Here is a 15698-nt window from a genome sequence, read left to right as displayed (position 1 = left end):
TCTGGCTTCCTTCGGGCGGCATGACAGGTAAACACAAGAAAGGTGTCACAGCTGAACGTGAAGACCAGTTAGGTTAAGGTTCACGATAGTGCTGCGTTTCCATTTATCACCTTTACTGTGTGAAACAGTTGTTGTGGGTGGTTGTAGGTGGTTACGGAACTCCTAGGGTTCTCTTCACATCGTTCACCTGACTCTTGTTTGAACGGTTGCCCCCTGTCCTGTAGCAAGAAATCTGGTGAGACTGCACCAAATGTGGGGGGAAGCACTGGACTCGAATAGGTCTCCTATAAGAGCTCATCAGTAGTTCAGCATATCCTGGACCACGCTGGGTTTTGAACTCCGAACATGTGACACGCGAAACGAGCCTATAATCACCGCCAATCAACGCTAAACGCACCAAAGTTATCACATCAGAGCGGTTAATGGTCAAACAAACACCCTTGGCGCTAACTGACTGGGAATTACCGATAAACGGACCAATCGGTCGACACAACCAGGCCGTGGGATATGTCGGACAAACCACAGCTGCTTGAGCATCAACACGTTTACCTGTCCTTCAGACGTGATAATTTTTAGCTTGCGCAGAGGGAGAGGTGTTAACACCCTCATTTTGCATGTCACTTGTCCGGAGTTCAAAGCCCTGCAAGGTCGAGGATGCACTGAGTGAAACTCGAGTCCAGTTGTTCCTCACCCGTTGGTATGGACTCACCAGAAGGATTATTCAGAAGAGAGTAATTTATATTTTTGTCAAAAAATCATCCAAATGTAGCATTCTTTCGATTCCCATCACCATATCACCAGAAGTAGGCATGGTCAGTAAACACGCATTCGAATCACTGAGCCATCTCGTCCCCAGTTTTTTTACAAATCAGAAACAGTTTTCGAGGAATACACTCATTTGCTAATCAATTTGGTTTTCACGAGAGACTCAACTGAATCTCTCGTTTATGATATTCTACAACTGAATGTGCCGCACACAGGCCGCCTCATGTTTCAGTTGGCACGATATTCGAGATATCGCAGTATATTTTCACAAAGGAAACTACTCACAGTTTGGGTTCAAGTAGAACATAAGGTTGACGGAAACTCGGGGACTGCCGCTACCTGATGAACCCCAAGAAGGGCGAAACCGGTCGTGGGCTGTCGAAGAGTTTTCAGCAACCTTGTGAGTAGTTTCCTTACAGAAACAATTTTATTTCCTTTCAAGCATTTGTTTTTTTTGAATGCCCGTAATAACCCTACAGACACGGGATTATGCTGCCAAACCGCATAGCCGTGAACGTCTGAAGGGATACACCATTAGACAAATCGCAGATCAAATTGGCTCCGAAACGAATCTCTCCCCCCCCCCAGAGACAGATGTTTAAATCAGCTTGACATTTCAAGATCACACGGTCCATTAGAATTCTCCATCTCCCTGCGGATCACGGCCGTTTACTGGGACAAGCAAAAATCTAAATTCCAGACAAGTGTAAAGTCACGTGACACCGTTTGGTTCGACTTGCTTCTCAAATTATACGCTAGCAATTTCATTCAGATACTCGGTCCCAACTAGGAGGGGGAAAGTAATTGCCAGCTAATAGTTGCTCACTCTAGAAGAATACTGACACGATACTTGCTAGGGAACGAGAGGGATTCTGTTATAGGACTTCAGCTTTTTCTCGGCATGTGTTTACTGATCATCTTTACCTCCTGGACAGTTGATATGAGGCCAGGTAACCAAAGTCGGATTTCCTGGTCAAACGTGATCGAACTACCGGATGCCTTCGCATTGTTGAGAAGCTATGTGTGGAGCCTGTAGGACACCCGCGTGCAAACCCGATGGAGTGACATTGGTGAGTGAACTTCCAAGAACCTGTTGTAAATCACTATTCGATAGTTGTTTATCATTCAGGTTCTCGTTTTGTCCGTTAATTACTCCAGGTTTCTGCGTTAATCGATATACATGAGATAAACGCGTTGACCTAGAATTCATCTGAAATGACGACTGATTCTTAGAACTTTGTATGCTTCAGAGGTCTTCGCGAGCGCGCTGTATGAACGAATTTTATCACAAGTCGGGAGAAATGCGATTAGTTTGTTCGTTCCGTGAAACTGTAGATCAAGCGAAGAAAACTAGCAGTTCATAAACGAGATATCCGGCTGAATTTAGTTGAGTCTTCTATCGAAACCAATTTCGTATTCAGATGAGATTAACTGTCAACATATTTTCAATTTGAGATCAAGTAGAACATAAGGTTGACAGAAAGTTGAAGATTGCGCCTACCTGATGAGCCCCAAGTAGGGCGAAACCAGTTATGGGCTATCCAAGGGTTATCAGCGACCTATTGAGTAGTGTATTAAGTTTATAAAGTGTACCCCGATATATCAAACATCGTGCTAACTGAAACATGAGGCGATCTGATGAAGCACATTCAGTCATAAACGAGAGATCCAGCTGAGTTCCAGGTGAGTCTCCCATATTCGAATGAGAGCATTTCACGAATCAACACTATTCCAGATTCAAATGAGAGCATTTCACGAATCAACACTATTTGACCTAACTGTTGAGTTTGGCGGTTTGGCATTGGGGTTGTGAAAAGGTTAATTTGAAACGGGAATTCCGTGAACAGCGAAAAATATGTACCGGTGGAACGGTTGGCCGCTAAAAATGTGTGCGTATGAGAGCAGAGCAGATCGCCGAAATTATCAGAGGGGAACATTGGAATGCTTCCGTTATCTCTCTGTGCGAGGCTATCGCATGTGGCAGAATGATATCCCTGAAGGACTAGAATCACCCTCCAAGATGCAGCTACCAATGGCTTCTTCTTGGAGGCAGCTCCTCAACTAATTCCTTAGCTGTTCGGTTGAAGGTCGTCCCCCACTGCCACAAACGTTCAAGGTGAGCCGTAAAAGTGGATTATTTTAAGCCCCGAATTGGTTGTCAAATGCTCTGGCCTTTTAAAATGAACGTTTTCCACGTGGGAAGGACGATTGATAGGAGGGAATTCTTGTGCGTTTCCTGGCTTTGCGGAACCCATTCCCTTGGATGCTGTTGGAGACCCAAAAGGATCATGTTCGACGACGAAGGACTTCATGACACCGGGGTGCCGGGAACCTCCATTACTTCCTTCGAGCTCTACGGCACCTTCCCAGTATACCCGAATGACATATGTTTGCACACGGTACTGGGGGTGCATATACTAGGAGTAAGCATTTCGTCAACCTTGGGATGCTAATACATCCGCTCCGTAAACGAAGAAACCAGTGGTATTTAAGTTCAGGTTTTCAATTTGATGGAATGAAACTCAATAACTCAGTCAAGTGCCAATGAGTTTCTCATTTGCTCACATGCATACACAGACTCGAGTGGCATTCACGGACAACTCTATGACCTGTACTCTAAACATGTCCCATAAAACACAAGTACAAAGGAAAGTTGTGCACTGCGAAAATCAACTCACTTGTAATGTTATCACAGAGTATCCTGGAGGTGATAATTTTGCCGCATTGTTGAAACAACCTCTCCAATTCGTTTTCTGTCATGGTTTTTGGAAGTCCACAAATATACAAATTCGCCCCCTTGATCGATTCGCAACTGGGCCGGGCCAGAGAGACCTGTTTTGCAAAAAACAAACAGTCATATCTGTTATCGCTGTTTGCCCAAACGAACAGTCAGGCACAAAGATGACGCAACTGAATGATATTTGTCAGTAGTTGTCCATCCACTCCACATTTAGTAACAGAGGCAAAAAATAAACGGTTGAAGACGTCTGGACGCTTGCTAGCTCATCAATCAAAAGTCGGGTTAAGGCGACGGATGAAACGGAAATAGTCCACGGTTTTTTTTTGAAAAAGGGACGTGCATTGAAAGTTGTCTCAAGGACATGCAAACGACAATGGAGAGGATATTCGGAACGATACAAATGTATGCATACATGTATGCCCCAGCTGGATGTCTTGTTAAAGCAATTGGATCGAATGCAGTTTGAGAACAGAACAGAATAACTAAGAAGAACGTATGGAAACGGTATTGTTTATCATGGACCGTGAAGACAAAGTTCGTTCTTGGAAACTCTGAAAGGGAAAATGGGTATAAGTTTAGCACCTGATGAACTTTCTGGAAGTGAAGCTCGAATGCAACCCCCCGGCTAAGCATTTCGCGGATACCTTCAATGCAATGTCTTGAATTCAACAGGTAGTGAAATGAGGTCTCACCGACATTCTCTGGGGTCGACAGAAACCGTCGACCTACCGACTACCAGGTCACTGTTCCGACAAGCGAATTGCCAATAAATTTACTCTCCATCACACCACCTAACCGTCAGATTTCTTTCGAATAGATCTGCTTGCCAGATAAGCACTTGACATCTTTCAGGCCTGTTTTGTGGCTCCAACAATAGCCCAGAATTCGGTGTCATCTGAATGCCTGAAGGAAGTTAGCGTAGGCAGTTCTAAACTAGAGATGGGACGGGCAGGTGCTTNCATTCCGTCTATGTGTGACTACCTGCCCGACAATGCCAACAGGATTTGTGTTTGCCGTTCAGAAATTTGTGTGTTCCACAAACTTATCGCCAGAATTTTTCAATAACAAAAAAGGTGTTTGTCGAAATTGAGTTCGAGACACGTTTTCAACAGATTGGTAGCAAATCAGTTTGGTTTTCACGAGAGACTCAAATGAATCTCTCGTCTATGATATTCTACAACTGAGTGTGCTGCACACAGGTCGCATCATGATTTAGTTGGCACGATATTCGAGACATCGCATTATATTTTCATAAAGGAAACTACTCACAAGGTAGCTGAAAACACTTTGACAGCCCACGACCGGTTTCGCCCTGCTTGGGCCTCATCAGGTAGGCGCAGATTCAGTTGAGTCTCTCGTGAGAACTTAATTGATTCGCCATTGAGTGTATTTCTCGAAAACAGTCCAATTTGGGTTCAAGTAGAACATAAGGTTGACGGAAACTCGGGGAGTGCGCTAACCTGATGAGCCTTAAGAAGCGTCAAACCGGTCATGGGCTGTCGAAGCGTTTTCAGCAACCTTTATGAAAAAGACTGGTAGCAAGTTATCGTGTGAATGCTTGTAACCGAGAAACAGAGCGAGCAGCCCATTGGGATGAAACTCACACACAGGTTATCCGAATGAACTGTGGCATAAAGGAAGACACGGGGTCTTCATTGGACCTGTGGACTACGTAACCGGTGTTGTCTTCAGAGACTAAAAAACTACGGTTTAGATTTTTTGGAAAATAGATGCAGGGAAAATCAACATCACCTAGGGTTTGCCTGAAAAATCGAAATATTTCAGGTTTTTATTAGAGTTTTGTCTAGAACAGCTTGTATTCTAGATGGCTGGGTCGAGATATCACCGTATATTTTTTGACGGAAAACACTACTCACAATACTACTTACACATAAGATTCCTGAGAAAAGCTCGATAACCCGCGACCCGCAGTCCTTGAATCTCTTCGGGTGAGGGCAATCTCCGAGTTTCTACCTGAATCCAAATCGGACAGATTTCGACAAATACTCTCTTCTCCACACTGATGTGCTTTTGACACGAGCATCAACTGAATCCGGCTCAATCAATTAAATGTGTTGCACCCGGCCGCCACACATCTCATTTGTGGGCTCCTGAAGATATTTCAGCAACCCTGTGAGTAGTGTGTTCCGTCAAGTTCATATTTTGACTGAGCGGAAACGTAAGTCAGGTGCACGTCAAGAGCAAAAAGATCCATTAGCCGATGGAGGAGAAAAAACCGCTCTCTTTTCTTGATAACACCGTTACGTTTGTCGTTAGTTTAAATGAGGTCAGTCAGGTGATTTTCAGACTTCACGTAGGCGTGGGTGGGCGGGATGCGAACTACAAGCACTCTATCTAGACATTTACTTCCGTTTACCATAAATAGTCTGAGTTTCCCCTTATTTTCCATGGTTTAAGCGTAGGGGTTGTGCGTTTGAATTGTCTCAGGGACTTGTGACACGCGAACGTGCGTTCGCGCAAGGAGTACTGAACCCACGACCTCCAGGCAAGTAGTCAGAACACTTAATCGTTTGGTTACAAGTCACCCCCACAAAGTCGTGAGATGTGCGTCGCCGATCCCCAATAAGAATGCTTTTCAGCTTTTCAGCATACGTTGGCTGTTCTTACTGGATGAAATCCCCATTCAGGTGATCCTGAAATTTCCGCAATAGACTAGCCGTAGACACTCCACGCAAACTTATACCTTCAGCATTGTTCGCAAATTAAAAGTCACTTGGTGACGAAGGAATTGAATGCCACAAACTGCTGGAATCATCCTTTTTAGGAGACGTCCTCTGACTTCCCAAGGAGAATGAAATCAGGCGGAACGAACTGATTGGTCGATGGGCGAGCCATCCGTTCATGTGTAGCTGAGTAAAAGAATATTCGTCAAATACACGTCAAATTGTCCTCGTGGTGTGTGGCTTTGTTTCTTAGGTTGCTGCGTTTAACACCTCATAGAAAGCAAACATTTCGTGGAAACTCTTTATTCCGGCACTCTTTATTCCGTCACTCAGGCCAGCTGACCAACCCATGTATGCACACGTTATGCTACGAAAGGAGGTTGTCTGGCAACAGAACGAACAGTTCACCCCCAAGTAGACTACCAGTTGTTTCCCATCTACATAGACTCGCCTACAGTCCAGTAAATTATGTTCCTAGAAATGTTCGCCTCTGGACTACTAACTTGTGTGTGGTGTGAGGTTTCGAGCGAGAAATAGTGCAAATTTTATCCACAAATTTAGAAAAAAATCGCTCAGCTGTAACGCCCTTCCGGTGCCTAGTTGCCATGCTACCCGAAGGAACCACGAGGGCTAGGATACTGCCAGGTTGCCCAAGCCTAGACAGGGGAAGTCGAGAGGCAGAGGTCGGATTCGAACTATGGACCTTCTGGTCAGTAAATTCGCACTCTAACCACTTGAGCCATCTCACCTCACCCACATATTTATTAACAACTTACCTAAATGCAAGTCGTCCATTGGTTCACCATCTCCTGTTCAAAAGTGTAATCGATTGGCAAGCGCCAAGTGCCATGATATCCCTGAGTGGTAAGTCTGGGGCAATTTATCGAAACTTCTGACGAGTGATGAGTCTTCGTCAGTATCTCAAGTGATCTGTGCTTACTAAGCCAGTCGTGGTATTCATAGCCCCACTGTGTCATTTGTACAGTCTACGAACCACATGCACTGATGTAGAGTGGCTACAAGAGTAATCGATTTTGGTTAAGGTGGCATGTAAATAATCGATACACTCCTGCAGGTGTGTAAAAACATTTCGATATACATTTCATTTGAAAGTTGTACAACAGGTCTCGCGCGCCCTTAGTACTGCCCAAATACGAGGTCCTTAGCGGTTAGGGGACGGACTGTTGCTAGGGTGCCACAATTCAATTGTTCTAACGTGTGCCGTCGTGCTGTCCGGTGTGGCCAAGGTTAGGAAAACACTGTTGGTGAGGCCATTTGAATCCCACTTTCCTGTGAGCTAACCAGCAGGACGATTGCCGGACTGAAGAATGGCTGCTCAGATTAGCACAGCGTGATGATTGTCCCTAATAGGTTGTGTTCAGTGGCTGTGTCAATCGATCTTCCGCCTTTCAAAGTCAAATGGATAACGTGTACGCTTTTTCGACACAGCCACGTTTTAACTACATGTTGCTATGGGATCGGACTTGGATGTACCAATGTCACCGGTAGCGGTCGAGCGGTCAGCGATCACTGCGATTACTTAACAAAGACAATGGGTAAAAAGCATGCTCAGGAACCCTCTAAATCTCCTTTTGGAAAGACGAATGCTCTATTCAATGGAAGAAATGGCACAATGTATATTCGTAATGCATTACTCATAAGTTTGCTGAAAATTCTTCGACCTTATGAGTAGTGCATTACGAATATAGGTGCGTCGCGATATCCCGAATATTGTAGCGACTGAAACATGAGGCGGCCTGGTTTGCCTGGTTGCCTAGAAACATCACAAACGAGAGACTCAGCTGGTTTCCAGGTGAGCCTCTCGCCAAACCGAATTTGTTTGCAAATGTGTGTATATGCGCTAATTTCGTGCAATTTGGTTTCAAGTAAAACATAAGGTTGATGGAAACTCGGGGACTGCGCCTACCTGAGGAGCCCCAAGGAGGGCAAAGCGGCTCCTGGGGTGTCGGCGAATTTTCAGCAACCTTATGAGTAGAGCAATACGATCATACGTGTATCGTGATATCTCGAATATCGTAGCAACTGAAACATGAGGTGGCTTGGTATAGCACATACAGTTGCCTGGAGACATCACAAACGTGAGATATAGCTGGGTTCCACGTGAGCCTCTCGCAAAACCAAAGTTGTTTGCAAACGACTCTATTTTGCTAAATGGCACAATGGTTTAATTATGGCAGTCAGGGTCAGCTATTGGAACAGCTGCACCCACTGTGGCCTTGAGGTATAATGCTCTCCTTTAGCCGAACGTCTAGTCCAAGACTCTCTGAATCCCGGCATATCCAAGGTGTGATTTCAAGAATTTCAATTCACAACAATTCTCTTGCACCGATGTGATTACTTAGAGAGGTTCACATCAAAGCGAGGATGATGTATACTCGACTTCGACTCTTATCACCCACATGAGGGCTTGAGTGTACCGGCGAGAGATGAGCCCCGGGCATGTTATTTGTGAGGCGGGCACGTTTTCAAGCTCGTCCAAGTTTAAGAGACCTGATCGGATTGCCCAAATCAATAATTCCAAGTTTTAAAAAGCCATAGAATGAATAGAATTCCAGAATCCCCGATTTACGCCGGACGGATGGGTCTGTCTAAAGGAGTGGTTTTTTAGGAACTCATGACGATGGACGATCTCTTCAGCGAACCTGTGTATTGCACCGTGTCATGTGCAAGTCACGATGAAGGTCACGATTCGGTACAGCGTGCATATTTGGACAACCTTGGAAAGTACGTCACAGTAGTATTAGCAATCCTAGGGGTCGGGTTCGAACCATGGAACTTTCAGTCAGTCTTCGCGACCTAACCGCTGAACTACCCTAAGCTTTGTGGTATCGATATAAGTCGAATCACTCTGAAACGTAAATTGTCACATTCAAACAGGTTTCATCTGCTTTTTATGGGCTGACAATTCTGTTTTCACCGTGGATTATCCTCGAACCTGATCAGCACCCCGATCAAGTCACTTGCCACTTGGCATAGCCCATCGCCGTGAACAGTACTCATGGTACTCGCCGGTTCGCGCAAACTTGAACAACAAACGCAAGAATTTCGGGTTCTGGTGCATGAAACTTGGTAGTCATCGAAAACCCTTAGCCAGAAGTGGACTCAATAAACTGGCCAACAAAGCCGAAATGAAGACATGACTATCCTGTTACAAGCTTGGAAACAGCATACACAGGTACCACGGAACATTGTCAGAAAACCACAGGAACGAAGAACAAGGTGGGAATCTCAGGAGTAATTCAGTTATACAGCCACTGCCACTGGTGACACCAACACCTTCTTGTCACACAGTTCTGGTCTTCATCTTCTGGTTCGGCAAACTGCAGTACCTCAGTGTCTTTTGCACGACGTGGGACGCAGCCTCCGTAATTTCACAGTCCCCGTTTTCAGGCAAATGACGGGCCACCGATGGAAACGGTATCGATTTACTGGAACGCGTTAATCCATTCGCTGATGCATCCGGTTTACAAATTCACAGCTGAATTTCGATTCTTTCAAGGTGGCGGGCAGGGCGCCCGCGATAAGCAAGACTGAAGATGGCTTATTATAGGAAGGTATTTCTGACTGAAGAGGTCAGCACCCGGTTACAGGTCTAGATGAGGTAACTTTCATGGCTGAACCTAAATCCATCTTCATCCGTTCACAAAACTCATCTTTCCCAACTTTCATATTTATGAAAAACCTAAAATTTCACAATAAAACCGGTCCATATCTTAGCTAAATAAACTGAGTTACATATCAATCTGGTTTTCACGGGGCACTCACCTGGAACCCAGCAGAATCTCGCTTTTATACTGTCTCCCGGAAAAACCTAATTGCTATACAAATGAGTGTATTTCGCAAATTTCGTGCAATTTGGGTTCAAGTAAAACATAAGGTTGACAGAAACTCAGGGACTTGGCTTATCCCGCGAGCCCCACCCAGGACAAAACCGGTCGTGGGATGTCGAAGGGTTTTCAGCAACCTTATGAGTAGTGCATCACGTCCAGTTCATATCTTTCTCATCTGCTTACGTACGCGTTGGAATTGACCATCAAGGAATGTATTCCCTTCAGCGAGCAATCACTCAATTTGTCCGGCATCTTTAAATCATCACACATTTTGGAACCTTCTTCATACAAAGATTTCATCACAGTTTCTAGCACCTTCAAAAAAAGGGTTCTGCTTAAAAATAAACTATATTACTGCAGATAAATTTTCTATTCACCTATTTTATGAAGTAGATCGTCGAACGCCTTATTCTGTGTTGTAATAGTGAGCAATGAAGGATAGCTTCGGAGCCCTGTTGAATGATGAATGCCAAGATATGCTGATCTCCTTGGTTGTTTTACTCCCGCTCCATTTCCCGGCCTTGTTCGGTACGTTTCACGAACGGAATTGCGGGTTCTCCAGTCCTAGCTGATGAGTAGCGGAACAGCTTTCATAAATTACAGACTGAAATGAACCGGCGGTGGGGTAGGAAACTGGCCAAGCTGTCAGAAAATCGCAAAAAACTCATCTGCAGCCTTAGCGACTACTCGTAACTTTAGAGTAGGCTGATCAGGCAACACAAGAAAACTTTACCGTTATTCATCAACACATGAAAAACACAGTCGAACCCAAACAGTACGGTAAGTAGGACACTGAAAAACGAACCGAATCAGGTACAAAATGCCTTGAATTCAAATCAACCAAAAGCTCACTTCTCTCTTGAACTAAAGATATGAGAATTCTGGTAACGAATACGCAAAATGATCCACTAGATGAACTCAACCAGCCCTCACCCTCTCATGCAACAGGAGTTATATGACCGAAATAAGGTAACCAAAAAAAGCTTTTCGGGACATGCAAACGACAAGTGAATTACCCAGTTCAACGCTCATTCATTTTTCTAGAGAAACAGAGGGGAAGTTGATTTTTTTTACCGAACACTGGCTTCTGTGGGTGGAGGTGCGTGCAAAACAGGGACTTTCAGACAACATCACTTGTCTATGAGTAATGTATTTGCTGACCTATTCGGCATATCATCGCTTCGAAGTGCACGTTTGATCAACTACAGAGAGTTAAAATAGAGAACTCTTTGTTATCCGAAACTGATTAATTCTATTTCATGGGGCAGATAAAGAATAAGTCCATGAGGGGAGTGAGACTTTCATCTGAGCAGTCATCACTAGGGGAGACGGTTAGCATGTGAGCACGTGATGTGGTTTCAACGACTGAAGGACGAGTGGCGCGCTATAGCCTGTCTCACTGTGAGCACTGTTCAGACTCCCGTGACTGTGTTCAACCACGGTCACGGGTTCCATTGTTCTCTAGATCTCGTGATATGCGAGGGGCTGACGATTCCCTATAAGGGCGAAACAGCCGGCCTCTCAGACTGTCGTAGTTGCCGACAGCCTTGCGAAAGAAGTTTTCAAACTGGAACGTGAGGCGAGGTTTCGTGCACGAAATTTTGTTCGAAGACTGTTATGAACGTCGCCTACGTCCGACATCAACACAACAAACGGGTTTTCACCTAAAACATGGGAAATTGTAAACCTGACGTTCCTTTAGACTGGAGTGACATTGTTTGACTTGCCTTTTGGGTTGCTAATGGCAACCGTAAGTACAAAGGTATAGTCCACTTAAACATCAAAACGTGTCAATTTCACAATGAATGTACTTAGTCGTGAGGTTTTCGTTTTATTCATGAATGTGTCTCCTAGAGAGTTCCTCATTGAAACTTAGTTAAACATCGGAATCTACAAGACGGAGATGGTCCTTTTTCGGTCAGAGCTGGAACTGTTTAGACTTTTACCAGCGCACTTAATAAATTCACAAATACGTTTTTGTTTAGATGAGCAATACATTGGTAAACATCGATATGACGTCAAGAAGTTATCAACTTTTACGTCTTTCGGCAGTTTGGACAGCGGGGAAATATTGAAAGGGCGGTGAGTTCACGCTAATGTCTGGGTTGGGCAAGTTACTATAGACCGAGACAAATCCATGGGGTAGCTGTGTTATAATCAAACCATACCGCACCTGTGTAAAGTAACTACACGGATACACCTAGAAAATCGTTCAGCTGTACCACCCTTTCGGTGCCTAGCTTCCATGCCACCCGAAAGAAGCACGAGATCTGGAATACTACCAGGTTGCTCCGACCTAGAAAGGGGAAGTCGAGAGGCAGTGGTCGGGGGTTCGAACCACGGACATTCTGGTCAGTGAATTCGCCCTCCTACCACTGAGCCATCTCGCTCCATGGATTCAACTATCCAACGCGGGTGCTGCTTGAGATAGTTGAGCATTTCATCCATTTAGGATTCACTAAACTTGCCATTAATACAGACAAGACAATATCATGCCCACCAGCGAGAGTCCGGTGAGTAATCCCTTGCCCGTTAACTGCAGTTCGATATCTCAGAAGCCACAGATACGCCTTCATGTGACTTTCGAGAACCGTACAGACCGCATCAACTTTCGCGAGTTCAAAATGGCAATCAAACTAATCCGTGATTCCGTTTCTGCTACTTGGTCTGTTCGCGTACAAGACATGCGCAAACTCGAGGGATTTGACCATTGGTTTCAACTGCGCATTCTGAACGCTGCTTGAGAATAGCAATCCCCAGATAATGATCGTTTCAGCGACAATTTTACTGGTTCGTTCATGCTGCCTGAACCTCGAAAGCGATCTTTGCAAGCTGATGACCCCCCCCCCTTCGCCATGCCAGGAGGTTTGCTGAAAACCCGAATTGACGCGACTAAGTTAGAGTTTTTTTTTGGGGGGGGAGGGTTCGAACTCAACCCGTTGTTGAAATAGGAAGTTCATCCAGACTGTGAACGCCTTATGTGGGCAGCAGAGTGTCCACCACGCCCTCGAGGGAGAACGAAGACCATGCCACTGTCAGGATTCTCAGCCTTAAAGTTGGGTTCAGACTCATTTTGACGCAACGACAAAAAAACAGACTACAAGCGCTATTTTTCAAGATTTTGATGGAAGGCACTTAGTCTGAAAAAGTTGTTTCATTTTTTAATCGTCTTCTCAAGTGATTTCTCGTCAGCTTCCTACTTCAGAAGACGAGAGAAGCATCGTGGAATTAGGGGGGGGGGGTTAGTAACTAGGACATTGATATTGAACACAGGAGAACGAATCACGATAGGATATTTATAGGAAAAGAACATTGCACCTGTTGGAGCGATCACGTTGGCTGAGGTCACGTTTATTCGTATCCTGTCGGGTGGCTGTATGAACGAAAGATTGAACTCATCTCACACGTTGAGGCCGAAAGAGGTTCCATAAAAATTCTCGAAGCTAATTTCACTTTAAAAAAATGCTTATCATAGCCTGCATTGAATTGAATGCGTCACAGCGTTCACTCTTATGTCTGCTATCTGAAAGCACTTGATGAAGTATCTGCTCAGCTCACTTGAGACGTACTCAGGATCAAACCCACATCAGACCGGAAATATTCAAACGTAATCAATAACTTGATCGATGAGTTTCGCTCGGCAAACGATATTTCACACACACGCACACACACACACACACTTTCCGCTTGACTTATAAAACGAATTGACTTGTTTATATGAGGAAATTTTGTTGGGATGACACGCGACTGACAAAAAACAATTAAAGTTCTTCTAAAATTCTTCTACAACTTTCTGTAAGTTGCAGTCAAGAACAGTGGCAGCGGAAATACTCGAATTGACAAAATTGCGAAACGGAACGGTGATTGAAGCTGATTCAAGCGTTTTTGAATTAAAATAGATATTTCTAGAATGAATTCACACACTGGTGGTGGGCTTTCGCTTCAGGAAGGCTTCACCGATGAAATGGATGCGTGTGTGATCGGGTTTTTCAGCCACCTAACAGTTGATGTGTCTGTTCTCACGGCTTCCATCAGGATAGACGTCCGCCAAGGAGGAAGGTGTGTGGCTGTTGCACGATCTGCCTTAAAAGTCGTTCAAATGGCACCCGGGTGAGCGGAAAAAGTTATTCCACGAAGTTGGTATGCCTTTGGCACAAGCGCACAATGTTCAGACCAAGCAGACTGCCAGCAAGGGTATTGGTGGGAAGGCCCCAGCGCGCGACCAAGGCTGCGCCTGAAACTGCACCAGTCACCGGCGGTGTGAAGAAGCCCCATCGCTGAAGTCCTGGGACCATCGTTCTCCGTGAGATCCGCCGAGCTGCACCTCCGTAAACTGCCCTTCCAACGCCTGGTGAGGGGAACTTCAAGACCGACCTGTATGGTATTCATGCCAAGCGGGTCGCACTCCTGCCCAAGGACATCCAGCTTGCACACCGGATCCGTGAGTAGTACAGTCAACCATCGATCCGATGGATTTCTCTCTGGACAGTGCCGTCAGAGTTAACAAATCCTTTCGAGATATTGCGGGCCAGATACCGAAGACATTGCAATGTTTTCTCTTAGTTTGTCGATAGTGCAACGATGTGTACTACTAACGAAGCCGGAGTAATATATGTTCGCATTTTCTACCTTATTCCTCTCAGCCAGCCAGAAGTTTAGCTAAGTGTGCTCTTTGTTTGTCGGATACTCAAACGACACTCGAAAAAGTTTAGAAATGCGCCTGAATATAAGTTTTTCGGATTCTCCACGGACTCTTTCAACCGCTCTGTTCAAGTTTCGGAACAATGACCGGTGCAATGAAGCCTTACCAGACAGCCTGATGCTATGGCAACGTCACAAATGTCATAAGCTGACAAACGTTCTCTTTTCTCAGGGTTATCTCATCCCATCATCATTGTTGTGTTTAGTGCCAATCTTCAGAAAAATCGATGTACCATTCACAGCGAGTGGCTCACTGCACTGCAGTGGTGTTCAACATTCTGCGGATGTGAGACACAAGCTGATTTGTGCGGCTAAGTTGTTTGAAAAAATTTAGTCAAACCCTTGTAGATGCTGATTTAGTCCCGCCTTAGTCGCCGGAGGTTGGCGTCTTTACTGTGTTCGGTTCCTCAGACTTTGAATCAAATTGGTGAATGATTGAGCAAATATGAGGTGGGAGGAGGTTTTTTGTAAACTTCGGCTCGCGCGTCGGTGAAAGGGAAATAAAAGGGGACAAATTTCTATCGTACATCTTGGCTGGACAGAGAATTCCATAGCTTCCAAGGACCAACACTTTCAGAGGCGGCCTCCAGACTCTGCTGGATGTTCCGTAAAAGCCAAAGTTGTTTGCAAATTTTCGGTTCTGTTGGAAAGTGCCGTTGACAAGGTCTATCTGAGGAGCTCCAAGAAGGACGAAATCGGTAATGGGCTGTCCAGAATTTTCATCAAGGGTTCGTTCAACTGTGTCTGTTGAACTGAAGCTATTTAAGTTGGAGTGAACAGCAGGACGTGGATAGATTATCGCGTGATGGGAATTAAACTGACAAGGCCTGATAGAACCATAGGCACCAGGTGTCCACCATCACTGATATATTTTTATGTGATCTGCGCCCCTGGCTAGGGCTCACTGGTTGGAAGTGTGACGATGATATGCAGGAATCTTTGTAATGTACTACTCAT

At 45.0% G+C, this 15698-nt stretch overlaps 1 protein-coding gene across 1 annotated transcript in view; it reads right to left on the bottom strand.

The window, feature by feature from the left end:
• T265_14239 (hypothetical protein) overlaps nt 1-3575 on the bottom strand; it is a gene marked incomplete at both ends in the record, with an annotated part of 28745 nt that extends 25170 nt beyond the window's left edge. The window contains one exon of the mRNA XM_009172710.1: nt 3444-3575. Within this exon, the coding sequence (XP_009170974.1) occupies nt 3444-3525 (82 nt within the window). The remainder of the gene's footprint in view (nt 1-3443) is intronic.
• Between the last annotated feature and the right edge of the window lie 12123 nt (nt 3576-15698).

This window comes from Opisthorchis viverrini (assembly GCF_000715545.1).
Source record: "Opisthorchis viverrini unplaced genomic scaffold opera_v5_164, whole genome shotgun sequence".
NCBI classification, from domain to species: domain Eukaryota; kingdom Metazoa; phylum Platyhelminthes; class Trematoda; order Opisthorchiida; family Opisthorchiidae; genus Opisthorchis; species Opisthorchis viverrini.
This window is presented reverse-complemented; position numbering and strand designations above follow the sequence as displayed.